This window comes from Mirounga leonina, unplaced genomic scaffold (genome assembly GCF_011800145.1).
Source record: "Mirounga leonina isolate KUSES-001 unplaced genomic scaffold, KU_Mleo_1.0 Mir_152, whole genome shotgun sequence".
NCBI lineage: Eukaryota > Metazoa > Chordata > Mammalia > Carnivora > Phocidae > Mirounga > Mirounga leonina.
The window spans coordinates 12,612,523-12,639,284 of NW_023270380.1; the positions used below are offsets into that span (position 1 = coordinate 12,612,523).

Consider the following 26,762-nt stretch of genomic DNA (forward strand, 5'->3'; position numbering starts at 1 on the left):
AAAGTGTTCTCAATTGGCCTTAACAACTATCACCTATGAAGAGATAGGTGGGATTTTCATGTGAACTGAATCAGGCTTCAGTGTGCACTAATCATAAAGCACAAAGTGAAAAAATAGCATAACTTTAAGAACAGGATGCTGGGAATGGGCATAATTGGGTTCTAAACTTGCTTCTGTCTTGGGTGAGTCATTTGACTTCCTTGGCCTTTAGATTTCCTTAAATTTAGAATTAGGATGTTGAATTACATAATCTCAGTGGTACATTTCATCTACAATTCTGTGATATCCATTATGAGTAAAAAATAAGGACGTTTTTGCTGCCTTTTTTTTTTTTTTTGGTTGCAGGTGGGAAAGGGTGACATGTCCATCCCAGGCAAGTGCTAACAGTCTTTTAGTTCTCTGTATTTTGTGAGTGCTGATGATAGAGGCAGAAAGTAACTAAATTAAATAATGGAGTGCATGAAGAAATGCTGTGATATCAGGTAAGTTTCAGTGCTGTGACTGCTAAGAGAATGTTACTTGCTGTGTAAGGATAGAGGGTCTGACCAGTGGAAACTGCAAAGTGAAAATAAGCAATTTCCACCAAGTTCTCTATGTTCCTAACAGCAGCAATTGCTCTTAACATTCCACAAATAAGTGTTTTGAAGATTTCCCTGTCATTTTTTCCACTTAAAATTGTGTATTCAACATAGATGCTTTTCTAAGAAAGATAGATGGTTAGAATTTTGGCTGTACTGTATTCTATGGAAAACTTAGATGAATTTTCCATAATAGCTCCCCAAATTAACTTTGATATTTGAGTAAAAACATTCTTACATAATGCAGTGACTCAAGACAGACACTGAATATTCTGCCTAATACCAAAAAAGGGTAAAAAAAGGTCTCTATTTGATATTTATTTATATGGGGCATTCTTACCTACCAGATCAAATGCCTGTGCTTTGTGCTTTGAAAAATGATTTTTAAAAAATACAGTCTGGACCAGGGAGAAATTATCCGAATCTTTTAAATAAAATGTGCACTGGGCAAGGTGACTGGTAATTTTACAGTTGGTTACAAATGCATAGTGAAAATATGTGTCTCCTGGGCCCCAACTTGGGTTTCTCTTCTTGGGCCATGGGTAATGCCTTCATAAACATCAGGTCCCATGTCTTGACCCTAGAATGACATCCATTTGCTTTACCAGCCTACCACTTCATTTGCCCATCATTAAAGATGGATTTCTGGATTTCCATCTCATGATGATTATATAAAAGTCACAATATCAAGAGTTTTCTGAATTTGAAGTTAGGTGCTGTTTACTTGGCCATTAAGTTCATGAGGATGAAGATCTCTGGATGCTTCCCTATTAAGTATTTTTGCTCTTGCCTGCAACTTCCCCTGTCCTCTAGATCGCTGACATTCTCACAGGGCAAACAAATGCCTTGTTATCTTTCTGTTGCCTCATCTGTTCATTTGACTCACCGATAAAAGCCCAGTTCACTCAAACTTCTATTTTATTATCTTTCTTACATCTTCAGTACTTTCCCACTTCACCGATTTTAGTAAGTTCACTAGCAAAATGTAGTTTTAGTTTTTACTTTCAATTTTGATTACAAAACATGTAGGTTGAAAATGGCCGAGTTTTATTCGCTCTTAAATGCAATTTAAAATAAGAGCAGCAACCGAAAGTCATTGATTTCAGAGCTGTTCTTCTATAAGCTACATGATATCAAATATGCTCTCAAATATGATATCAAAATGCAAAATTACATTCTCAAATATTTTTGACTATCTTGTGGAGAATACTGATGCATTAACTTATGAAATGATGTGCATTTATATATGAGATTAATCACTGAAATAGGACTGAGAAAATAAATTTATTAGTCAAACAGGAGAGATATTACAATGTTGCATACTCATGTATACATTCACTGGGCTTAAAATGTAGCAAAATAATATTTTGTGAATAAAATATTTTAAATTCCATTTTATGCATTTTAAAATTCTCCATTCATGAAAAAAATATGGAAACCCAAATTCCATTCTCCTTAAAAACATTTCATTTCTTCCATTATTTGGAAATGGGCAGTTTCCTGAAGAGTCCAGAGAAGTGTTCTTTTTGGCAGACAGTGCATGGGTTTTCATGAACACTACTTCAGGCTCTGTAATAACATGCCATCCTTTTAAGCTGTGGAATATAAGAATTCATTTCAACTGATATTAGGCATGACACTAATTCGGTATTAAACTCTAAGTACATTAGCAATTATGGTACAATGCACTATTACTTTCCAAATCTCTGCAGTAAGTTTTTCATCATTAATGGTTTATGATTTTTTTTCTTTTCCATGAAGAACATATCATGCACACAAGTTTAACTTCAACAAGCCAAACCATTAGAATTTTTACTTATATCCATTTAAATATGGATTCCTGATGACTGAATCCACCACCAAATATAGTCATAAGAATTATCTAATTCTGTAAGAGTTAATCAAATAGCAGGTGCTTTACTTATTGTGCTTTATCCATAGAAAGCCCGTATGTCTGAAGTCCAGATTTTTATAAAAACAGTAAACCAAAAGGAGAACCTAAAGTCTCTAATTTATCAAAGTGCAATTAAAATTCTATCATCTGACTCATGCCCTTATAGCCCAAAGACAGTTTCTGTCATATCTTCTTATGCATTGAAATAGGATGATTGTTTCCTTAAAACATATTGACACAAACAAATGTGTAAGTGGGTTTGTAATGTGCCTAAGTTTGACTTTTCTATCCGTAACTTCGAAGGCAAAATTTGAAAATATTGATGAAGTAAGGAGGTCCAGCAATCCTGAATTAAATAGGGTGACCAACTGTCCTGGTTGGTCCAGGACCAAGGGGTACCTAGGACTTTAGCTTTAAAACCGGGATAGTCCTAAGCGATTTTAGTATTAAAACCAGGACAATCCCAGATAGATGGGTGCAAGTTAGTCACTTTCAACAGGAATGAAATGGTGCTGGAGTGAAGACAATTTTAGGAAGAAGAACTTCTAAAAGTTCTCTTTCCGGCTCTTTCAGAATTTTCCAAATTTTTCCTCTTTCCACCTCCCCAAGTCAGGCTAAAAATGCTAAGGATATTCTTCTCTCTCTGGATCGAGAGTCAAGACCTTAACAACAGTTGGAAGTCCTGCAGAAGAAAATGAGGGGCAGGGAGTCAGAGGTTGAACTCTGTATCCCATGGTCTGGATTTGAATCCAGACTTTGCCATCCGTTAGGTGGGTGATACCCTGCCTCCAATTTTTTCAAATGTAAGTGGAAGTAATAATAAAGACTCCCTGGTGGGGTTGCATTAAACAGTGCCCATCGTGCATTAAGAGTTCAAGGAAGTTATTTTTATTGTGGCCTTGATGAAGATTAGCAATTTAGAGCATGCCAGCATGTCTACTGGTAATGGTCACTTTCTTGTTTCTTAGAGGTACTTGTTAGCTGGAGCAGTTTTCTATAAGGGGTGGCTTCCATCACCTAAAAAGCTCAGCTGTGTTTTGTTTGTTCCTACTCAAGATATGTACAAGAAATGGCAGAAGAAAATTTCATACTTAGGACTCTTCCGGGAAATGTGGCATCAGTGGAATGGACACTCGGATGAGTGTCCTTTTGAGGCTAATTATGGTTTTCGTGAAGGATGATAAATTCTACAGACTTTATTTTCTTAAGAGCCACTATGAAGCTGCGTTATTGAATGCCTCATTAAATGGTTGTGAGATTGAATCAGGAAGGCATGATACAATGTATTCTTAGTCATGAGGGATGGGTGCAAAATTGAAGCGCATCAATATGCCAAGGTGGGTCTGGCTACTGGTGGAACTTTGCTCCTCTTAGGGCAGGGACAAAGAGGGACCAGCTAAAGAGCCAGTTGTGAGTTGACTATGGAATTCTAGCATATGAACTCAGTTCCTTCAGCATTGCATTGCTCTGTGTTTTAGCATCTACCATGGAGACCTCACCCCATGATATAGGCAGTGGGAGAGCTCAGTAGATTCCACTCCACTCCATTTCAGATTTGTGTATTCACTTCCTAGTAAGCAGAAAGTAGACTTGTGCCAGATCTCTGATCTTATAGTTTAGCCAACTTAACTTACCATGGGACACATAGTACATTTGTCTGTTGAAATGTAACTACGGGACTTTGATTTTTCACATAAAATTTATTTCCAGCATTTACCAAGTACAATACAAAAGATGTTTAAAAAAAAGATTGGGATCACTCAAAAGGTTGAGATGGAAAACCAGGCCCCTTAAGATCTAAACAACCAGTCAAGAACATCATTGCAAAACTTACTTAAAATATTTACTTTGACCTCAAGAATGGAAAAGTCGAGAATTCTGGATTTTGCATATGTAATTATAAAGTGAGGGGGAATTAAATTATTCTTTTCATAGTATAGGCTAATATAACCTGATACATCCTTATACCTTGAATACTTTTTAAAAGTGTAAGTCAGTTGTAACAGTCTTATGTTTTGGCCGTTTTACTTTCTTTGCATGTGTTATAACAGACTTCTGACTCTCAAGATAGACAGGCTTTCTACAAATGAAGAATCTTCTCTACTTTGTGCTGCCCAAAGACATTAAGTGACTCCATTTAAGCCTCAAATGAACCTTAAAACATAACCCTGCTTAGCAACTGTCTAGAGATATCCCCTGTACATTGCTTCTATTTCTAGACATAAACTCTTGGCCTCAAGGACCCCTATATAGATCTATAGGAAAAAAGGCATTTGGTTTTAAACATTTTCCCATGGAAGAGTCCCCATAGGTTAAATAAAGTAAGAACTTGGCCTTTTGCCTGGGACAAGGAAATTGTCACAGAAGCTCTCTTTTAGGATAGAGTCAGTTATACAAAGCCACAGACCTTCTGCTTGATTTAGTTTTAGTTAAAAAAACAATTCAGAACTATTTCACTGATGTCAGTATTTGTAAGTTACTCATGGTCTGTTCATTACCAATGAAGCTGTTTCAAGGATTATCTACTTTATGTATTACATTCCGAAATAAATGCATTTCTGAAAATGTCTGTGTTGGAAAGCAGAAAAATGAAGTGTCTTACATCACCTGTGCTAAGAGCATTAGATCATGACCTGAGTGGAAGAATGTTTAGGATTGTACATCCTTTGTCATGCACACCTCTAATTACAAACAGATGCACTTTTTTTTTTTTAAAGATTTTATTTATTTGACAGAGAGAGAGAGACAGAGAGAGAGGGAACACAAGCAGGGGGAGTGGGAGAGGGAGAAGCAGACTCCCCTGCTGAGCAGGGAGCCCCATGCAGGGCTCCATCCCAGGACCCTGAGATCATGACCTGAGCAGAAGGCAAGAGGCTTAACACCGAGCCACCCAGGCGTCCCAACAGATACACCTTGAATCAAAAAGTTGGTTAATGTGCCATTGGCTAGTTGGGTTTTTATTTTTTTTCCCTTTCTTCTCTTAGCTCAGATAGAAAAAGTTGTGTATTCAAAAGTAAAAGCAATTTTTTTTTTTTTTTTTTGGAGACTGACATGTTCATTCTTGGCTAAGTTTAGTTTCCAGGGAATAGTTCTGGATTGCAATTCGATTTTAATGTATTTTCTGTCGACTTTTAGTGTTAAGAAATGGCCAAATGGAGCACTGGTTTATAACACTGAGTGCTCAGGAATAGTAATTAGGGGGCTGCTAATAAAGGTGCTATAAAGTTGGATGAGTTGGTGGAGATTTAGCTAAATATTAGGAATTTAGGTGAGTAGTAAGTAAACATTTGTGGATTCTAAACATGTGTTCAGATGATGGGAGAATCCCCCTTCCACAGAAGAGATGCAACCTAGTTGTCATCATTTTAGGAAAGACTAAGTGGGCGGGGATGAGGGAGATGGGTAGAGGTGGGGTGATGTAGCACAATTTTCTGCAACCCATCTGAGCTCCCCCTTCTCCTCATGATCCCTCCTATTCACAGTTTGTGTCTTGCCATTCAAGTGTAAGGAGACCTTTCTAACAGCTTGGTTGTCACAGAGGGAATATTTTTAAAGATACAGTTCAATTTCAGGATGGACTTTTTGGAGCTCGGCACGGACTTCCCAGCCCCCTCCACCCCCCTCCTGTCCCCCACCCCAAGTTAAGCAAATGGAAGACGCGAGGCCCAGCCAGAAACTCTTCCGAAGACACTAGCTCAGGTGGGAGGGAGAGCTGAGCGGCCTTCTCGGGCCCAGACCTGAAGAGTTCCTTCGTGTGAGTTTGGCAGGGGCGGAGAGGGGGGCAGTTGGCGGGGCGGGAGAGAGCCGCCCCACTTGGGGAGAGGAGCCAGAAGCCCCGCCCCTTCGCCCCTTCCCCAAAGGCACCTGCGCGTCAGGGAGCCCCCCCGCCCCCCCGGGGCGCGGGCTTCTGTGCGGCGGGAGGCAAGTTTCTTCTCCAGCCACCTGTGCGAGGCGCTCCCCGTGGGAAGGGTGGCGTGAGCGAGGGGAGAGCGCGGCCACGCAGCTCGGGAGCCTCTGCTGGGGAGGCCGGCGGCCAGAACACCTCCGGACCCCAGAGCTTTTCGGAAGCCGAGCCCGCCCGGCCCGAGGACGCGGCCGGGACCGTAGCCCAGCGGCCTCGAGGCCGGGGTGCCGGGGCGGCGGGGAGGGGTGGGGGGAGCGGGTGCCCCGGCTGGCGCCTCCCCGGTCTGCGCGGGGTCCTCCCCAGCGTCTCCCCCACCTCCCCACCCCGAAGTGGCGCGCCCGCCCGCTCCGCCCCGCCGCGCGGCTTATCAGGCGCCCCAGGCGTAGCGCCCGCTTCCTCCGGCGCCCGCCGCCCTGCGCCCGCCGCGCCTCGGCTCAGTCCCGGCTTGGACCTGCTGTCTCGCGGGCCCCGCGCTCAGCCTCTCCGGCGGCCCGGGAAGTGGGAGCTGCACGGAAAGTCGGCGCCGGAGCGGCGGACTGGGCATGCTCAGAAGCCAGGGCTGGCTCTGGGCTCGAGTAGGAAGCGTCTGCACTCGGGAGGCAGCGGCGACTTTGGGGAAAGTTGCCCGGAGAGGGGAGCAAGCCCCAAGGCGCGCGGCAGCGGCGGGCAGGCGCCCCGGCGGCCCGGAGGAGCATGGGCACCCTGCGGGATTTACAGTACGCGCTCCAGGAGAAGATCGAGGAGCTGAGGCAACGGGATGCCCTCATCGACGAGCTGGAGCTGGAGTTGGATCAGAAGGACGAACTGATCCAGAAGCTGCAGAACGAGCTGGACAAGTACCGCTCGGTGATCCGGCCGGCCACCCAGCAGGCGCAGAAGCAGAGCGCCGGCACCTTGCAGGGCGAGCCGCGCACCAAGCGGCAGGCGATCTCCGCCGAGCCCACCGCCTTCGACCTCCAGGATCTCAGCCATGTGACCCTGCCCTTCTACCCCAAGAGCCCACAGTAAGCAGGGGTGCGGCGCCGGGTCCGCGCGGCGCCCTGTCGGTGGGGAGCTGCGGGTCTCTGTCTTGTGTGTCGGCCCCCGCCCCTCGCGCTTGCCATGTCTGTCCTCATCCTCAGAGATGTTGCATTCTAATGGGCACTTCTCGCGCGCTGTGCACGTTTCTCAGAGCCACACTCGCTGCACCTACGTTTGCCTTCCGTGTCTTTGTCAGATGTCAAGCTATTTTTAAAAAATAGACATACACATTCGTATATGCCACCCACCGCACATAGTTTAAACGCGCCCCAGGTGTGTGTCCGGCCGTGTGTGTGTGTGTGTGTGTGCGCGCGCGTGTGAGTGAGTGAGTATGAGAAGAGGAATAAAAAGCCCCATCTCCCAAATGCCCTGGCAAACCTGCCCAGCCGGAAAATCCTAAATGCAGGCTCATCAGACTTGAAATGCGTCTGATACCACCCTTACTTTCTCTGCTTTGGTGGCTCTCCCGGATTTCTCGCCGGTACCCCTCAAACCTGAATGTGCTGTCATCATCAAAGTGTCAAAAATAAGCAAATACGCATAGAAAAGGGAAGATTTTTTTTTATTTCCTGAATTGGATGGCATTTACAGCCCGCAAATGGAAGCCCAGTCTGTTGATTTTTTTAAAAAAAATATTTTTTCATACCATCCGAGGGAGAATGTTGCTTGTTTTCCTTAAGGAATTTGCATAATGTTACCAGTGGGGTGCCTCCGACTATCAAGAGGGTTGCATGTTTCCAGGGTCAAGTGTGAGAAGTACACTTACCTGTATTGACAATGTGAACACATTGTTTGCCTTACTCTTGGCTTCTGATGCAACCACTCTGGTATCCTTCTTGCATTTAGAGAACTATGTTCTGATGTCAGTGGGCTTCATAACTTGGGTAGGAAAATTGAATCCAACTTGTTGTACACCTCTCAACGCAGAGACCTTATGGAGAGTAGAGTGGCAGGAACAGGAGATCAATATAGAGTGAGGGAAAGCACCCAAAGGAATGGTATTTTTAATTAATAGGTAATGACATAATTGATAAAATGAAAGATTTTGCTACTCTATTCCCAACTACATCACACTGGCTGGATGACACATGTTACATAATAATGCAAGCCCCCTTGGAACCCTGTACTTCACAGACACAAGAAATTAATATAAGGAGAAAGGGCAAATACATGATTGTCTCCATTTGTATTTGTCGGATTTTGGGGAGCTGTCGAGCACATACTGATTATACTTTTGAAAACTTAAGAGTTATACCTACATCTGTTGGTTCCCATAGAGCTTCTGCTGTTCCTCATGCAGGCTTAGCTTAAGACGGAGTTTGTATTCTCCCAGAGTGTAGGGAAGAAACTGTGAGGATAAACATTTCAGAGATTCTGACCTCAGCAAGTTGCCCCAATCAGTAGACTTAGATTTGCCTTAGGAACCTGAATGATTCGCATCTACTTCAACTTTCTCTGGTAAATTAATTTGCAGTCCCAACGTGCTTGCCTGTTTTAGCTAACGAGGTACATGGCCATCTCTCCTGGGCCAAGTTTTGCATAATGAAAAAATAACTCAAAGACAGCTCTCTGCATTTTTAAGCACTGCATAGGATCTCATTTTAGTATCTGCAGGACTCTGGAGTAACGCAGAGAAAACTCTGCTTTTATAAAAAGACCATTTTAATAGGTTTTATAATGAAGCATGATCAAGCCAGCTGATAACTCCAGTTAAACATTGGATCAGAGAAGATCTGAAGGAATCTAGGCAGTAGGGAATGAGCTGTACGAATGGGGTAAGTTGTAGAAATCTCTTAGTGCTCAACATTAGAACAACTAGATTTTTTTTTTCCATGGTGGAAAATGAAATTAGCGTGGCAAATAATTCACACCATTCTGTTATAATAAACATTTTATCTATGGAACAATGCTGTGCGTTCTGATATTTATTTAATAATGTGCTTTAAAGAAATCAGCTGTTTAAGGTATCACCATGATGGTTTTGGTGATTCTGAAAGATTATATTGAAGAAAAGGATAGAATGTCTTCCAAGCTTAAATAATTTTGGAAAAACATCTGTTCTTTTTTCACACTTACATAAAGAAAACTAGAATAAAATTGGCTTAAGTGGTAGAGTGTACCTTTCTTGAAAGAGAAGTTACATTGTATGCAAAATGATTATACGTTATGTCATTTGAATGATTGTGCAAGATAGCTCCACAAAGAATTAGGAAAACTTGCCAAACCAAAGAAGACTTGCTCGAATTTCAATTTATTTCACTTTGAGTAATCTGATTATACAGACTAACTGGCAACAAGTGTTTATGTCTTTATATTTCGCTTTTAGTGCAACTTATATATAGTCCTCTTTCTTAAACTCACACACAGATCATTGTGAGTTCAAGTTAAAAGGAAACCACCTGAATAGCCTCAAATGGATTTCAAATTCATTTTCCTGTGAATTTTCTGTTCCCTTTTCACTAGATGTAGGTAACTGCCCAGCTAAGGTTCTGTTCAGTTATCTGATATATGCAAATATGGTTACGTTATGCTTACTGAGATTGCCCTCTGAGGATTATAATTTTGAAAAACTTATTTTAATGATTTTTGATCATTTAAAATATTGTAAAAATGTAAATTATTAACTTAAATCATTTTTTAACATTTTTGATTTGGAATTTTCCCTGTAAGCTGGGAATGGGAGGCAATGCTTTGTCAGAGCCAGGGAGCTCCTGCTTAATGTGCGTTGTGTGTGTGTGTATGTGTGTGTGTGTTTTGCAGGACTGGGGGGTGTTTTTGTTTCTTTCACATCTATATAGAAATAGTCCTTAAGTCCTTCCTCTGTTAGGAATGTGAAGCAAAGAACTGATGTAGAAGTTGGTACTATATTCCATTACTACCACATAACTACTTGAGAATGTAAAACTATTAGGCCATATGTTTTGAAATAAATTGAACAAATCACCCTTTAAAAATGAAAAAAAAATATAAAAATATCCATTTTATGAGATCGGATAGTCTGTTGGTTATGTATACAGGATGGTTCTTATGGACTTTTAAAGTAATTTTATTTCATGATACTTCGTTCCTGAAAACTCTATAACAGGTCAGAACATTTAGTCTCTGGTATTTTGATCTAAACCCTTTACCTGTTGTAAATATTCTCAAATCCTTTCCATTTTGCTGTCCCAGGGTTACATGTCATTTCACTTGGGCTGTATAGAGTTAAGTTCCTATAAAAAGTTGTCAGTGTCTCTGAATTTTTGTTCAGCCGGTGCTTTTCACCCCAGAGGTAGCTGAATTTCAGAGAACGATATGTTTTGTAACATTTCACTCTTTGGTTGTGAAATATTTTGGCAGAGCTGAGGGCAAAAAGAAATGGATTTTCTTATTTTTAGGGAGGCATTAATTTTAACAAGCTCTTACATGATCTTTTAAACCTGGACACAAGTACATCTCTAGAGAAACAGTATCTTCCTAAACACTGTATGTTAAATTTTATAGGAAATTTGAGAGAATTCTAGAATTTTGGTATAATCATAGATGGTTAGAGTATTAAAACATAGATTTATTCAGAAGGAGCAATTACATTCCAGATGGGCCCTGCAGTTCAGTTGAATACTTTTATGGGATGTCTGCCATGCGCAGCTATCCTGAGGGGTTAGAGGTGTGAGAGACGAGGCCCTGCATCGAGGAGTTCATGCTACACAAATAAGTATTCTAGAAAGTAGAGAGTTAAGTTCAATCGCAGAGGAGATGCCTAAGAAAGTTGGGAGAATAGAATCGCGCCCCTTTAATTTCATGGTATCGGGATGTCAGTGGACATCCAGGCATTTGAGGGGCTGCCTGACCTAGGCATGTGCTCAGGGGATGGGAGGGGCGCGGTGGGGATGTACAGGACCATCTGGTGGACAGGACACACGGGACCATGACAGCAACTAGCGGTGGCACCAGAACGCCGTAGTGGGAGTTGAGGAAAAGCAAGCTTAGGTCGCAGAGAATGCAAACCTCTAAGTAGGCAGGAGGGCATTTCGGCTCGTGTTTGGAACACTTCGGGCTCATGTGTGCACATGCGCGCGCTGTGCAGCCGCCAGCACTGAGCACCCAGTGTTCCCCATCAGCAAAGCTCCGAATCTCAGAAAATCCCTTCAGCCCTGCACCTCCTACCAGCACAACCCTGATCAGAGCTGTAACCCGCCCCACTGGGTGAGAGCGTTTCAAGGAACCAAGCAGCAGACGGTTAAAACTCGCCAAGGCACGGAGTCCCGCTCGGAAAGAAAACAACTTTCTTTCCCCCCTCGCTTCCGACTAGTCTCATCGAGAATCATCTTTCATGCCCCAGACCAGCTCGGCAGATTGCTTACGTAGCGAGGCCAGCGGGCCGGAGATGAGAATGGAGCCTGAAGTCGGTTTCGGAACTTCAGCTCCCTTGTTTTGGTGGAGGAGTTAAATTGCAACTTAACGCTGTCCTAATAGACTTTCCCATTGACTTTGCATCGATCCTTTGACACGACGGCCTGCGCATTAAAACTGAGGTCGTGGAAGCTTTCAGAAAGATGTCTGAGACCAGGTTGCTTAAAACCCGGTTCGGGGGTTTGGAAACACGGTGAAGTTGTGTGCCCCTGCATCGGGGTTTATAATGAAAACCCTGACAAGCCCTTAAACAGAGTGGCTCCGGAGGATGCCCGAGAATATCCATGGCCAGCTTCCTTGCTCTCCTGGGCCACATTTCCAGGCGCCTGCTGCGTAGTATTTCACTAAAGAGTTGGGCACACCATGTTTCTGTTGTTGCTGTTTGCAGGTTATAAGGCGTATGGACGCATTTGTTTCCCCCCGTCTGCTTAGCCGCGGAGGGGCTCCATGGTATCCTAGCAACCGGATTTGAACACCACAGTCTGCTGTTTTTTCTGCCAGGTCTGCCAGAGGTGCCGTTGCCCATCCAGGGCCCCGGGGCCTCTGCTGGCCCTCAGACCCTCCGCCTCGAGCCCTCTCTGCTCGGGAGCGCTGGACAATGTGATCAATAAGCACATGGGGGAAGCCGCAGTTACCAGTATGCTCCCCTACTTATTATGCAGTAACATCTGTGGCATTTAGAATCCTAATGTGAATGGTGGAGATGGCAGGGCTTGCCGCCTCTCCCCTGACAGCCCTCTCCACTTCCTTGCACCCAGCCCCGCAACACCGGCTCTCCCTGTACTCCTCGGCATCTCAGCATCTCCTTCACATTCACTCCTGGCGAAGTTAAATAGGCACAGCCCGTGTGAACTCCCGGAGTGTAACTGTGAGTGAGCATGGAGGAATGTGTTCCCTCCAAAACGGTCCCATAGGTCCTGTCTGTACACACAATGGCACAAAGACTGGGGCTGCAGGAACACAGGTGTTTAACAACAGCGGGGGCTCCTCGCATCCTCTCAAAAGGGTCTTCCATCTGAATGGGTTTTATAATCGTGGTTATTACTAGGAACAAAGCAGGAGATTACAGTGGGAAGAAGAGAGGGGTGGGTGGGGGTGGGGTGCACAAAATGAGTATTTTGGGGAAGTGCTCAAGGGCCAGGCAAGCTGCGTAAGGGAAGGGCGAGACAAGAGGAGCATGGTTAAAGCCGTACCATAGTTGTGGAGACGCTGGGAAGGAGTGATGGGTTTTGTGGGCCAGTAAATGGGCAGTGACTGGAACCGAACTGACAAGTAAGACAGCACTTTGTGGAGGAAGACAGCCGTAGGGAGGAGACGCCTGGATGGGAGGACATCGGAGGCTGGCCTTCTCTGGGAGTGGGAGCCGTCCTGGGCTTGTGGCAGAGAACCATCAAGATGTTTCCCTTTAGACCAGTGCTCGGTTTGAATGCCTCGTATTGTCCCTTTGAAACATCCCTCAGTCTGGATTGCCAGGAGGCTTTGGGGGTGTTTGGGCAGGTCATAGTGCAGAAGAAAAGGATGAGGAGAACAAGTTTCACGGTTTCTGAAAAAAGCAGGTCAGAAGGGCACTGCCTGTCTCCAACACAATGTCGACCGTTTATGTAGCACTTACTCTGTGTCAGGCACTGCTCCCTGTGTTTTCCATAGATTGTCTCTTTGATCGCTCCAACAGCCCTCGGAGGGAGACTCCAAATTATCCCCATTTCAATGCACTGAGGTACAGGTCATGAAGCTCAGAGAAGCTAAGACGTGACTTGCCCAAGGTCACACGCTTTGTAAAAGGCTGAGCCTAAATTCCAACTCCAGAGCTGATTTCCCAACCACCAGGCTCTTCTGCTTCCCAAAGGGTTGTGAGGTTTAGGCAGTTGCGCCCAAACCCACTGAATAGCATATAGGCTGTTCTCAGGGGAGTGTCTGTTCACCGGTAATTAAATAGGAGGCAGAACTACTTGGGAGAGGCGGAAAAATAAGAGGACAGTACTTCCCAAGGTGCACATTAGAATCATCTGGGGAACTCGAAAAAAAATCCAATGCCTGGCTTTTACCCCAAGCCAGTTAAAGTAATAATGCCTGAGAGTGCAAGCCCCCGCCAGTATTTTTTAAAGATTTCTCCAGGTAGCTCCAATGTGAAGGACCAGGATACACTTCCCACTTAAAAGAGTTGACCGTTTCTGTTGGTGGAAACCTTTAAGTCCTAAGGGCTTACAAACGCAGATTTTTTTCCCCCATTTTGTGGTTTATCCGCCCACACAAGTGATCATTACTTGACCTAGCTCGTTGGTTCTCTGACCTTGGCTGCATGTTAGAATCACCTGGAGAGCTTAAAAAAATATCTTTCCTGGGGAGGTGGGGTCCTCTCACGTCCAAGGATTCTGATTTAATTGCTCTGCGGTGGACATGAGGGATAGATATATTATTTTAGCTCCTGAGATGATTCTAATACGCAGCCGGTGTTGAGCGCCTCCTCTGCAGTCCATTCAAACCCGGTTACTCCAGGTGACTCGAATTCCCATTCTTCGGGAAAGCGCTTTCCTGGCTCCACTTTGAGCAACCCAGATGCCCGGCTTGCCGTGGAGCCAGGCAGCTCCGGCTCCCATCTGCCCCCGGGCCTGCAGCTGCTGCACCTGTCGGTCTGTCGGTCCGCTGGTGCTCTCTGGGGTTACCTACCAGGACCCGGGCACACAAAAGTGGCAGCAGTTCCGCTCAAAAGGTAAGTGTGTTTCCTCTTTCCTGCCAGCCACGAGTCCTGGCCACTGTTCAAATATGACACACATTAAGATCAGCCATCATTCCAAGTGTGTTTTCACCCCCCGGGGGGCCGCTGCCTCATTAAGCGGTAAGACTGTTTCCTTGGGTCCCAGATACTTCGGCGAAACGTTAAGTCTAAGAAGGTGAGACAATGATGAGTCCCTCGGAGGAGTAGCACTGGGCTTGTAGCGCCTTTCCTTCTGGTATGTGATGTCTCTGCAGCCTGCTACAGTTTTTTTTCCCCCGACAGATATTTTATCCTTTTAAGGCAAACAGCCTGTGCTCAGGCTGAGGAGTACTTTCCAAAGAGCCTTCAGAGAAAGGAGAGTGAACACATTCAAGCTCTCAGTCCCCTTTCCAGAATGTTTGGTTTGCGTGAGCAGATCTGGGCACTGCTGACAGACAGAGGAGAGGTCTGAAGTGGCACCCATGATGTGTCCCTCCGGAAATGCTCCTGGGGAGGGGGGTGGAAATTCCTGCACCCGGTGGTCATAACCCCACTGCAGCCCGATTGCCAGCTCTTGGGGTCTCTGTGCCTTCTCTCCCCTTACACTGTTGTTAAAAACTCAAGATGTTCCTAATTGTCTCTGATAGCTTATTTACATTTGCAATTTAATCGTCTTCCCAGGTGAGGATCAGCCAATATAGCACTTTATTATATAAGTGATGAAAATAGCTAATATAATTGCAAACACTTTTTGGTAAAAATAATCTTCTTAGAATGGGGGTTAGCGAGAAGCTTTCTTGTCCCCTTTCCCCCTCCTTCTAAAATATGAAAACGTATTCAGCTGACAGCGCGGAAGCGCAGCCTAGATGTAGTAGGGCTGCCCAGAGGATTGGGGGCATGAATTACGCAGGTGATTATGAATCCAAAATTCCTTATGAATCATAAGGAAAGTAAACACTTGCATTATGAATCCAGCTTCGTGTCCTGCATTTGGTTATGGGGCTGGCCTAAATGGGGAGGATAAGAGGGAATTAGCAACAATAAAGAAACACACACAAAAAGCATCTGTTCACTTATTGCGCTTAGCAGTTTGAAGCAGAATGGTGGGCAAGAGTTCCTGGGTGGGCATTGGGAAGATATCTGTTAGAGTTCTTCTGTTCTGAGAACAGAAGGAAGGATGGGTGTTAGTATAGAAAAAAGAATCAGTGACGATTTAGTGTCCATGTATATGAATTGCACCCATGTCAAAAATAGAATGAGTTAATACTAAAAACCTTTGCCTCGCTAAAGATCATAAATGCTAATTAAACTTCACCAACGCCATTTCATTGACTTGTACTTAGAGGTGTAGTGAGTTAGACCCTGCAAAGCAGAAGGTAAATAGCTGAAATTATTAATATGTGTCAAAAGTTGGTCTCCTAACGCTGTTGGCCTTCAACTGTTCGGTTTTATGTTCTCACTTCCAGATGATACCGGCTCTTTAGGAATAGCACTGTATTTCTTTGGACATGAAACAGTTATAGTGTCAGCCAGTCAGTTTAATTTGGTTAATTGTGTTCAATGTCAGTGATGACAAGTACAACTGGGTTGAGCAAAATAATTTTGCTGTTTTCTGAAACCGTTGCATTATGGTAATATCAAGCTTTCAGCAGATCGGGGCCAAAGAATAATGAGATAACGTGAGGGAAAAACATTTCCTTTCTGTATATCATCTTAGCGGTCTGACTCTATCAATAAATTATGGCTTTGCCTGTGCTTCTAAGTCTGGACTGAGAGGAAAGAAGAAGGGGTTGTCATGACAAGGAAGAAAAATGGGATTCTGAATGTTGTCCCTCTGGGGCTGTTGCTACCGACGGATGGGAGGGTGGCTTGACCACACTCCTGCACATGCAGGTGGCTGGCGATCACGTGGTACACACAGGCCCAACTCCACACTCCCATCTTCATGAGACATACTTTGCCGAAATCACTGGTGACTGAGTAGCACATTTTATATTACGGCGAGGCTGAAAAGATGACCCTCTATTAGACTTGTACCAGTCTGACAGGATGTCTCCACTCCTTTACAGAGGAATATTAAACATCTGAATGTGACAGGAACCATTTTGCTCGGCCTGCAGTGGCAACTCATTATGTCAGTGGGAGGAGAGAAACAAGGAGAGGCCATTTGGTGATCCCCAGGGCGTCCACGGCCTGCACCAGCAAGCATGGTTCTCTCTGGGCATCGTGGTCTTCATGGGAGCTAATTGCTTCCCCCCTTATGTAGGAACTGTTTGAAGATAGCAAAGCTTCGAAGAGCAGGCCCACAGAAACTCAGATAAGTAAAAGTAGTTTCTGACTGGAAGACCCATTCAGTGAATCCCTCTTCATTTTGAGTAAAGGCATTGTATTTAAGAGAACTTTTTCACTTCTGCATTGTTAGAGGAACATCTTTTTTTTTTTTCTTTTTCTTTTCCATAGCATATGGTATAGTACAAAATGAAAGAATTGCTCAAAGTTTCTAGCTATTCACTTAATACTCAACTTTATAAAAGTGTAATACACAAGTCTGTCATTCATTTGTATGAACGATGTTTCTTGTGAGAGATCTGAAAAGCTTTGGAATATTGTAAAAAAAAAAAAAAAAAGGAAGTGGAGACTTTTTTAAAGATAGTGGTAGCCTTGATCAGGAAACAGTCCTTTTTCTTTTTCTTCAAAATTTCACTTCAGACTTTTGGTTGTTCTTCATGAAAGGAAAAGATGACATGAAGAATTATCTGACTCTGTCTTCCAGATGTTTTAGCATTCCTTAGTTTGGAGACCTCCTTTCTCTTGTGGGGACAAGGAGAGACAAGGACTACACCATTCCTGGCTCAGGGAGCACTGGATGGCACACAACTAAACGGACATTCCTTTGAAACAGTCCTCATGAAAAGGAATGGTGACTAACATAACAAAACCACCATCAATGGAGCATCTTTTATTAACTTCTTGCTACCTCTTTACATGCTTCATGAAGTCATCCAGCCTTGGCTTTTTCATGGCATTGCTGGAGACATTAAGATGTTCCCTTCCCCTTCTCTTTGAGTTTTGATGGGAAATATCTAGCCTAAAAAAAACATGTTGTAGGTTTTTTTGATAGGCAATTGTGAAAAGAGTATGGTTTATGCCTTTTGAAATAATAACTACAGGAAAAACTTCCAGAGATGGAAAATTCAGGCACTTGGAAGCATCATCTATGTGTGTTTGAGAATTTGCTGACATGTTGCTGAATAATTATAAGGAGTTATTTCAGAAAATTCTGATATTTGAAGAGTACCCTGTTTCCATCGAAACATATATTCCATCTATAATATAATCATGCTTATTTTAAGCAATCCAGAGGTACCCTTGTATACCCTCGGAAATGAAGCGATTAAAAGAGAACCAGGATTGAAATATTTTGGTGAAGATACCACCTCAAGATGTACAGAGAGGTGAATCAAATGGAATGCATCACTAGAACTTTCATCATAAAGTATAGATGAAACATTGGTCATCACAGAGTAGCCTACCTTTCTCAGGTGACCCTTTCTCTTCTGTGGCTTCTCTTACCTTTTTCTACCACCACAGAAGTCTACACCCTCCACATCATCGATCAGCACAGGGCAGAGCTCTACCTTCTGGTTTCCTAAGTGTTACCATCAGGGTGATAAATGGAAAGTAACCCAAATATGCATTTATTTGTGTTGGCAAGAGTGGTATTCTCTGCCAGATGAATTTAGAGGTTATTAAATTATATCTAGGTGAACCCTTGCTAGTGGGTTTTCAAATCATCTATGGCAGGTTCTTCCCCTTCTCCCCCCTTCTTGACTTCCAATTCTGTATTTCCAACTGCTGTTTGTGGTTCAGTGCATTGCTTTATCATCATAAAGGGGAAAACTTTTGTTGCTCAAACTAGGCTCACTTTTTTCCCCTTCATCTTCTTTTTTTTTTTTTTTTTCTGCACATGGAGAACAGTTTCTCTCATCTTCACAGAAATCCTTTATAAAGTGCAGGTAGTAATTGTTATTTGTCTGAGTGTATGCTACATCTGCTTTTTGCTTTCCTTTCTCACAGGAATCTCTTAGCATCCTGTTTTCTTCAGATGGGGAAAATGAGGCACAAAGACATTCAACAACTTGCCCCAAGTAAAATAGGGGGCTGCAGCACTCAGATGCATATCCGTGTGACCCCAGAGACCATGCTCGTTCTGGATGTGCTCTGTGGTGTAGTTCATTGTCCCAACTGCTCAGTGTTTAGCACAAGTTCTATTTCCCATTCCCTTTTACAGTTTTGTTCCTTTTATTCAACTTTTCAGTAATTTTTTACATACCTGCATTTTCCATATGCCATCTACTCATAGACCCACGGTGGCGACAGGTGCATTCTCTTTTAGGGACTAGCACAGCTTAGTGTCATGGAAGGTTCTTCTCACAATAAAGCTGTGTTTCTGCTGTATTCAAATTGTTAAATACAACTGCTCGTGCCTAAGGCTTTTTTTTTTTTTTTTTTTTGCTCTATCATACATAGAAAGTTTCCCCCATTTTGTACTCGTGCTTGTATATCTTGGGTCTTTTTGGTAAAAAAAATATTTCCAGTGGCCTTTGTCCTTATTGAATCAAATCCCCATTTTAAAGAAATATTCTCACAATTTACCAATGATTCATTTCTTTATTTTCCCCTCAATATTAGCATCTTAATTTAATTGAGTAGTATTAGAAAGTTTATTAAGTACTTTCTGATTCTTTTTTTCTGGTAATTAATAAACATATTCTGTGGATTGGATTTCAGTTGTTTGGTTATTTGTTTAGTCATTTTCCAAAATATCACCAGGGTAACTCCTCTGGCATAGGGCTATACTAGATGCATCTCTTTCTCACTCCCAAATTATTTAATACCTGAAAATCTGTGGTTTTAGAATATATGCTTAAAAAAACATTGCTTTTTTCAGATACTCTTCCAACATGGATTGGGCCCAGCATATCTGGGCTAGAGTCAAGTGTCTAGTTCTCAGTGTCTGATTTGTAGTTCTATGTTCTTCATATCCTTTGGAGTTTGAATTTCTGTATGTGGGTCATTATTTGGTTGACATCTGCTCCCCCCCGCCCCACAGAAGATGATAAATTCCATGAAAATGAAACCAGTGTCTCTTTTGCTCCATGTTGTATCCTTGGAGCCCTGAACAGACCTGGCACACAGCAGGTGCTTGATAATTTTTGTCAGAGAAAGGACAAGATGAAGCCTCTTTGTCTTCCTAGCCCTCAGATGCATCAACTATTAAGTTTAAAATGTTGAAAATGGGAAACTTATACCACTGGGTTGAGCAGAGCTTGGAGGCATGTTTGGGTTGACCAGAAGAGTGTTTATAGACTTTGTATCTGGATGCCTTGGCACACCTTTGTGTAATGCCCTTTTGCTCCACAAATCCATCTCAGCCCCTGATACTCCATACTGTGTTTGTCTACCTCACAACCCCTTGTTTGTATTATCTGCCTGGCCTCTGAAAGCATTTTAGTTTTTCACCTGAAAAACTAGGATTATCTAGTTTTTTTTTTTTTTTTTTTAGTAGCCTCCATGCTACCCCCACTCCCCGCCCCCTTCCCGCACTCCATGCCCAGTGTGGAGCCCAGCACGAGGCTTGCGCTCACAGCCCTGAGATCAAGACCTGAGCTGATTACCAAGAGTTGGATGCTCAACCAACTGAGCCATCCAGGCGCCTCTGGGATTATACAGTCTTGAAAACTCCCTTCTAGTTTGAATAATCTGTGATTCTTAATTGTCTTTGAAAGGAAACATACTTGTCTTCCAACTGAAATAAATCTCATCTTAAGTTCTGCAACATAAGACCTCATAAATTGGTTAACCTTGAAAAGTAAATGGGTTGATTGCTGAGAAATGCAAGCCTAGAATTAATGGAAATAGTCACAGGAGAGTCTCTTCAAATTCTTAATTTCACACACATAGCCAGGCATGCTTATGGATGATAGCTTGCTAATTTTGACTATCCAAAAATTCACATATTATGAGATGGCAGAGCCCTTCAAGCTCATGATTAAGTACTATTTCATTACGTTTGTGCCTCAACAGTAGCCAAAATGAAGCAGAAAACTTAAAGGCTGATATTGTTTGGCATACTGTCTCTCAGCTCCTCAGGGTGGAACCCAAGAACACCCAATCCTAGAAAAAAACTTTTTCCATCTCATCTGATCATATGCTTCTGTGAATAAATTCTGTAATACATTCTAAATAAATTCTGAGGATAAATTCCTGGGAGGCCTATGTGCCCGTGCAACCATGTGTCCTGTATCTTGTAAGAGTGAGTTGTGATAACCACGTAGATTCATTGGCTAGAAAGATGAATGCATGCAAGCTCTCATTGATGCCTTACAATAGCTGAGTGAATAAAGGAGACTGATCGTCTTCATTTTACAGAAGAGATAATTAAGGACCAAAGAGGTGAAGTGATACAACCCAAATCCAACAGCTCTTATGTGACAGCCCTGTGAATACAGTAGGCCCTCAGCCTCGATTCACCCTTTTTTCTACCCTCTAGGCAGTATCCGAGCACTCGTGGGATTGCCTTGAGCATCCAGAGTCCTGTGGTTCAGCAATGCACTTTTGGGCAATACAAGCAGGTAGGCTCAGAATACAGCCTGGACAATGGGTGAGGGCCTTAGCCCTGATGCGTTTGCTACTTTACCCTCACTAGGTGTATGATGTTGTTATAAATGAGAATTGTATCAGGTGCCATGAGTAGAGATCATGTTTTTGAGGCCCTCAGCACAGCACCCCAAACGTAGTATGGACTGCACAAATAGCAGAAAACACTGTCCTTTTTGTTGAGTTTACTAAACCAGATTCCATTATTAAAGTGCTCATCTCCCAGCCAAACTGAAGAGCACGAGGTGGAAAGAGTTCTGGGAATGCCAAGGTCCTAGAGCAGGGCCCGAAGCAACCTGGCTTGGCTTTGCAAAGAGTGACTCAGAGGGAAATAGAGTGATGGCGAGGACCCTGTGTGACTTCTGTGTGGGCTAACTGTGGGCAAGAAGGCCAAACAGAAGCAAGTTAGGAGCTCCATGATAATGCAGCTTATTGCACTCAATGATCAGCTACAGGCCTACGGAGAAGTCAAGGGTGGACTGGTCAAGCTGGAACTGAGTGCTACGCATATAAATTATGTTACGGAATCATAGTGAAAGTAGTTGCACTAAACGCTGTCTGTGCTCCAAAGATGATGCATATTTGGAGGTCATTCTCTGCAGACGCATTTATGTGAAATCGTAGTAAGATTGTTTTTAGCATTTCATTTTAACACATAGGACTACGCCGACCATTGCAGTGCTCCAACTGGGGAGCCCTGCGCATTTTTAAAGACCCACTGCTTCCATGATTTCATTTCAATCCATCAGAAATGTTTAGAGCAAAGTGCCTTTTCTGTTTCCTGAAACGTCTGTGTAGACATTAGGCACTGATGATGGATTTCTTTTTGAAAACCATTCATTTCCAACTTGAATATTTGCTGTCCAGGCTGAGAAGCCATCAGATGCAGAACATAACCTTCGCCTATAAATGCTTTCTGCTAATGACTTTGATATTACATCTCAAGATGTCTTTCCAAAAACAATGTGATTATGAGTGAGAGCAGTGATAACAGCCCTGTTAGCCTGTGGAGGAATACATTCATGGTCTCGGACACATTCTTGACAGTTATGGTGATGAGCTGATAATGGAAAAGCTTTAAAAATAGAAATACTTGTTTATTTTGAAACGTGTTATGCAGTACAAAAAAGATTATTTTTAACCGCTTTATTGAGGGATAATTTACTTACCATAAAATTCACCCACCGTCCATGTATAGTGCAATGATTTTTAGTAAATATACGGAGTTGTGCAGCTATGAGCACAGTCCAGTTTTAGAACATGTCTCTTACCCCCAAAGTACCCGGGGCCCACTTGTGCTCCGTCTCTGCTCCACCCCCAGCCCCAGGCAATCACGGACCTGCTTTCTCTCTTTATAAACTTACCATTTATATACATCTCATACAGACAGGCATCTTATTTTGCCAACGATACCGATTCCTTTGAAAGTGTGTGACATCAGTTTAAGGTTTAGCATGAAATTTAGAATGTTAAGATTGTAGTTGACCCACGCTATTTGTCGTTGTCATTAAACATTGAATCTCACTAGTGTCAGACAAGTTCAAGTGGACTATTTTGTTGCTGTCGTGTTCGGAGTAATGCAGAAATTGAAGAATTTAACTTTGTGCCTAGATCCAGAATGTTCGCGTGGTAATGGCCTGATTAAAACTAACAGCAGTAATGGCAGTTTGCCGCTTCTGGGATACTTCCTGGGTTGGGGCATTCCACTGGGGGGCCTAACATGCATTTTTAAAGATCTTCAGAATAGTTCTGAAAGATAGTCTTCGCTCCATGTTAGAGGCAGTAAAAGTGAAGCTGACTCAGAGCGGTTGCATAGTTTGCCCAAGACCACATGGCGCTGCCTGGTCCCAGGTCTATGCATTTAGCTACCGTACGGGGAGTGATTTATCTAGCGGTACCGTGGTAGGCAGACCATATGGCTTGGACCTGTCTGTACCTTCCCAACTTGCAAGCCTGCCCGCTTGTATTTCCCGTTTTCTTCAGCACGAACACATATCCTTAAAGCCACCCCCCCATGCACCTTCTGCCACCGAAGAAGAGAGTCCAAGGAGTTAAAGAGAAGCCCCGGCCCCAGAGGTGGGTGCACAGAATGGATCAGGCAGCCGTTTTGCAATGAGAGAGACCCAGGCAGAGGAGTATGTGCATCATGAAAAAAAAGATTACAGCAGAGTACATGAGCGAGGTAGAAGAGAAAATACACCTCACAAGATTTGCGCAGAAGAGAGAAATTTCCGTTCTCTAGACGTGCCTAAGGTAGCAGTCTCAGGAAGAGGGTGGAGGGTTTCAGTAGAAACTCTCTTAAGGTTGGAACCCTTTGAGCAGGAAGGGTCGAATGGGTTCTTGTGCTCTGGGGCTGCAAACTGATCAACAGGGCTGGGTGGCCTCCAGGGTGGTGTGGTCCTGCCCCCCAGGGAGACACTGAGCTGGGTGCCCAGTGGACTCCAGCGCGTCTCCCCAAAGACCCTGGCTTGCGATGCGGCTGGTTGCACTCCCTAGAAAAAAGCCTTTGCTCTGATGCCAGGCAGCCCTGCCTGGTGCAAAGGCTTCTGGGTAACCAGCCAACTGGGGAGTTTGTCAGATCGGCTGCTTATTCAGCAGTGAAATGAGGTGGCACTGTTAGCTTTCTTTCTTGTTGTGCACGCACCGGGAATGAAGTTTCAGTTTGAGAGAATAAAGAATAATCTTACTTTGAGGATTCACTGGGAATGGACAAAAGGGATTTCAGAGATGATAAACTGTTTCATGTGTTTGCAGTAAGCTGCAGATTCGAGCTTCCGTTACACACGTGGTTGGAAGTCTTCAATTCCAGTGGCCAAATTCGGATGTTTGAATTCAAATAAGTCACAGTGAAGGTGGTGAGGTTTGTGTGTGGGACCGGTTTTGGGAAATACTCAGCTACGAGGCAAGTGGGAATTCAGAATATTAGAGGTACACATAACAGGCACTCACATGCAGAGGATTTAGAGCAGTTGCGTAAAAATGCATAGGAGGCCACAGGATTTTCAGAAGCACTCCATAATTCATCAAGCAGGTTGATACTGCTCGTCCGAGTTTTGTTTAGTTGCAGAATCCTGAATCGCCCGCAGAACATAATAGATAGGGCAATCACAGTGGCTCCCTGGATGAGGAGCATCCTTGTTACTCAGGAACTTGTCAGAAAGGCAGGTGCATAAGTCTGACCACAGCTCGATGAAACGGAAACCATGAGTGAGGTCCCAGCAGTCTATATTTTAACAATCCCACTGGGTGGTTGTGATGCGCCCTAAGGTTTGAGAACCACTGGAATAACAAGATGGGAATTTAAGACTCTGTGTCAGGTGCACCATAAACATTATGGAAGGCACTTGGTCCCAGGGTCCAGAACAACCGTGGGACCCCGTCTGCCTGCATTCTGCTACACGCTGGAACGGCCCTGTTTGTTCACATCCTTCCTGCCCTTTGCTTCCAGGGGGCCTTCTCTGCCCACATCTGTCCGAAAGCGTTTCTCTTTTGGAACACCTGTAGGTTTGAATTCCTTTAGGTCTAACGTTCTTTGGGTACTTGATGGTAATTCCTTTGTTCTATTCATTGTTATTTCTCTTTCTCTGTCTCTCAGGTGCCCCCCTCCTCAAAGATGCCTTGTCTGAACAGACTATGGTCACTTTCACCCCCAAACACTCTAGAGTCCACGACCTTACCGTGGTTTCTCTGTGGCACTTCGTTATCTGAAATTACTTCTTTGTTTCCTGTTTTGTTTTTTTGTTTTTGTTTTTGTTTTTGTCTTTTCAGAGGGCTTCAACAGCTCACCGTTGTTGATTTGGGGTCCCAGGTCAGTGCGTGGCACAAGGGAGGGGTGCAGTAAACCGTCTGTCACACGGGTTTCTCCCACATTCCTATGAGACCTTTCATAAGCTGAATGGCAGAAAGGAAAGGCGCAATCGCCATTAATTTATATGGAAAATTTTTACATTGTTAAATATTATTGACTACATTCCCTATGCTATACTTTTCATCTCTGTGACTTATTTATTTTATAATTGGGAGTTTGTACCTCCTAATCCCCATCACCTACTTCACCCAACCCCCACCTCCCTCCCCTCTGGCAAGCACCAGCTTATTCTCATATTTATGAGTCTGTTTCTGCTATTTTTTTTGTTGTTGTTTTGGGGTTTTTTTTGTTTTTGTTTTTTAGATTCCATATATAAGTGAAATATTATGGTATTTGTGTTTCTCTGACTTGTTTAGCATTCTTATTTCCTTAGAAAAAAATTTGAGCATTCCCAGACACAAAAAATAATCTCTGTGAGGCTTTTCTGATGCCTTAGGACACATCTTGCTAATGGATGCACAACACAAATCGAGATAAAGCACACATGCTCACAGTCGCAGTTCAAAGCACAGGTGACTGGATGCTTCCCCAGGCGCAGTTCCCGGGGAAGGAGCTTGGGGGGCCACTCGCTGCCTGGGGTGCTCGCTGCCTCTCTTAAGGGCTCCTTGCAAAACAGATGTTGAATACTCTTTTTGCTTTTTGCCTTTTTTTTTTCATCAAAGCAAAAATCCTCTTTGAACTTCTTTTGGTTAGCGAGAACAGGCACTAACCTAGGTCGGGGGTAAAGGTGGAGTGATGTGAACTTTGAGAAGCTGGGGATCTCCGTATGTCTCTCCTGATCTAGATTGCAAGCTCCTGAGGGAAAGGGCTTGCATCTCAGAGTTAAATTAGCAATACACGAGTAAGGAGACTAGTGGGGTATCTGGGCCACAGACAGCCCTCACGTAGCATTATTACAACTTTTCACGCCTTTCCCCTCAGTCTTCTCGATCTGCTCAGCTTCTAATGCTTCTTTGCACTGCATCTGTGCCTGATGAGAGATGAACCTAACAACTGGGACAGAGTGTAAAGCTTAGTATTAGCAATTAGAAAACAAAATGGAACATACTAGCATTCTCCGTGTCCCAATTTGCACGTATTTATCAAATGGGTAACAGAATTTTCTAAAATTCGAAAGAAGAAACTTCCCATTTTCTTCCACACTGAGATATACCCTACAGGGACCTTCTCACTTGATTGCTAAGCAGTTAAAATCTGTAACATAATACGGGTTTATAATTCTTACCTGATACATTTAGGTCCCAATGTGCTTTGGAATTTAGATTTTTTTTTTTCCAGATTTTTGGACGATAGTCTGAAAGGCACACATGGAATGGATTCTGTAACACCCATTTTAGGAGAGCACTCCAAAAATGAACATACCTGCATCTTTTCTACAGAAAATATGAGTCGTTACCCAAATAGAGAAAATAGAAGCTACAGAATTTGTCATGGTTAATTCAGGTTGGGCTTTGTGACAAAATGAGTTTCCCGACAACTTGTAAGACTTTGGTTTTTAGAGCTTTAGATTTTGAATTTATACCTAAGGATTTATGTGCCAGTATTGCCTATAAAGGGAATCAACGTTTACATTTCTGATTTATTTTTATCTTCAAAAGCTGTATTGGTCCATAATGAACACTGGGGGCACTTGAAGCCCAGAGAGTTTAAATAACTTGACCAAAGTCACAGAGCTGTATACAAATGAGATCCGAATTTGAACTGAGGTTCACTCCACACTCTCTGCTCCTTCCACTATAGAGCATGGGACC

The 26,762-nt window shown here is 43.3% G+C and overlaps 1 protein-coding gene across 2 annotated transcripts in view; it reads left to right on the plus strand.

Annotated features, from left to right (window-relative positions):
- The window catches only part of PRKG1 (protein kinase cGMP-dependent 1), a 1,253,946-nt gene that overhangs the window by 86,551 nt on the left and 1,140,633 nt on the right, over nt 1–26,762 (plus strand). The window contains exon 1 of one of the 2 annotated variants that reach the window (XM_035008600.1): nt 6,712–7,380. The exons of the other annotated variant lie outside the window; for it this stretch is intronic. Coding sequence (XP_034864491.1) covers nt 7,070–7,380 — 311 coding nt within the window. The 5' untranslated portion in view covers nt 6,712–7,069. Of the gene's footprint in view, nt 1–6,711; nt 7,381–26,762 lie in introns of those variants that run through there. 2 annotated transcript variants of the gene reach the window in all.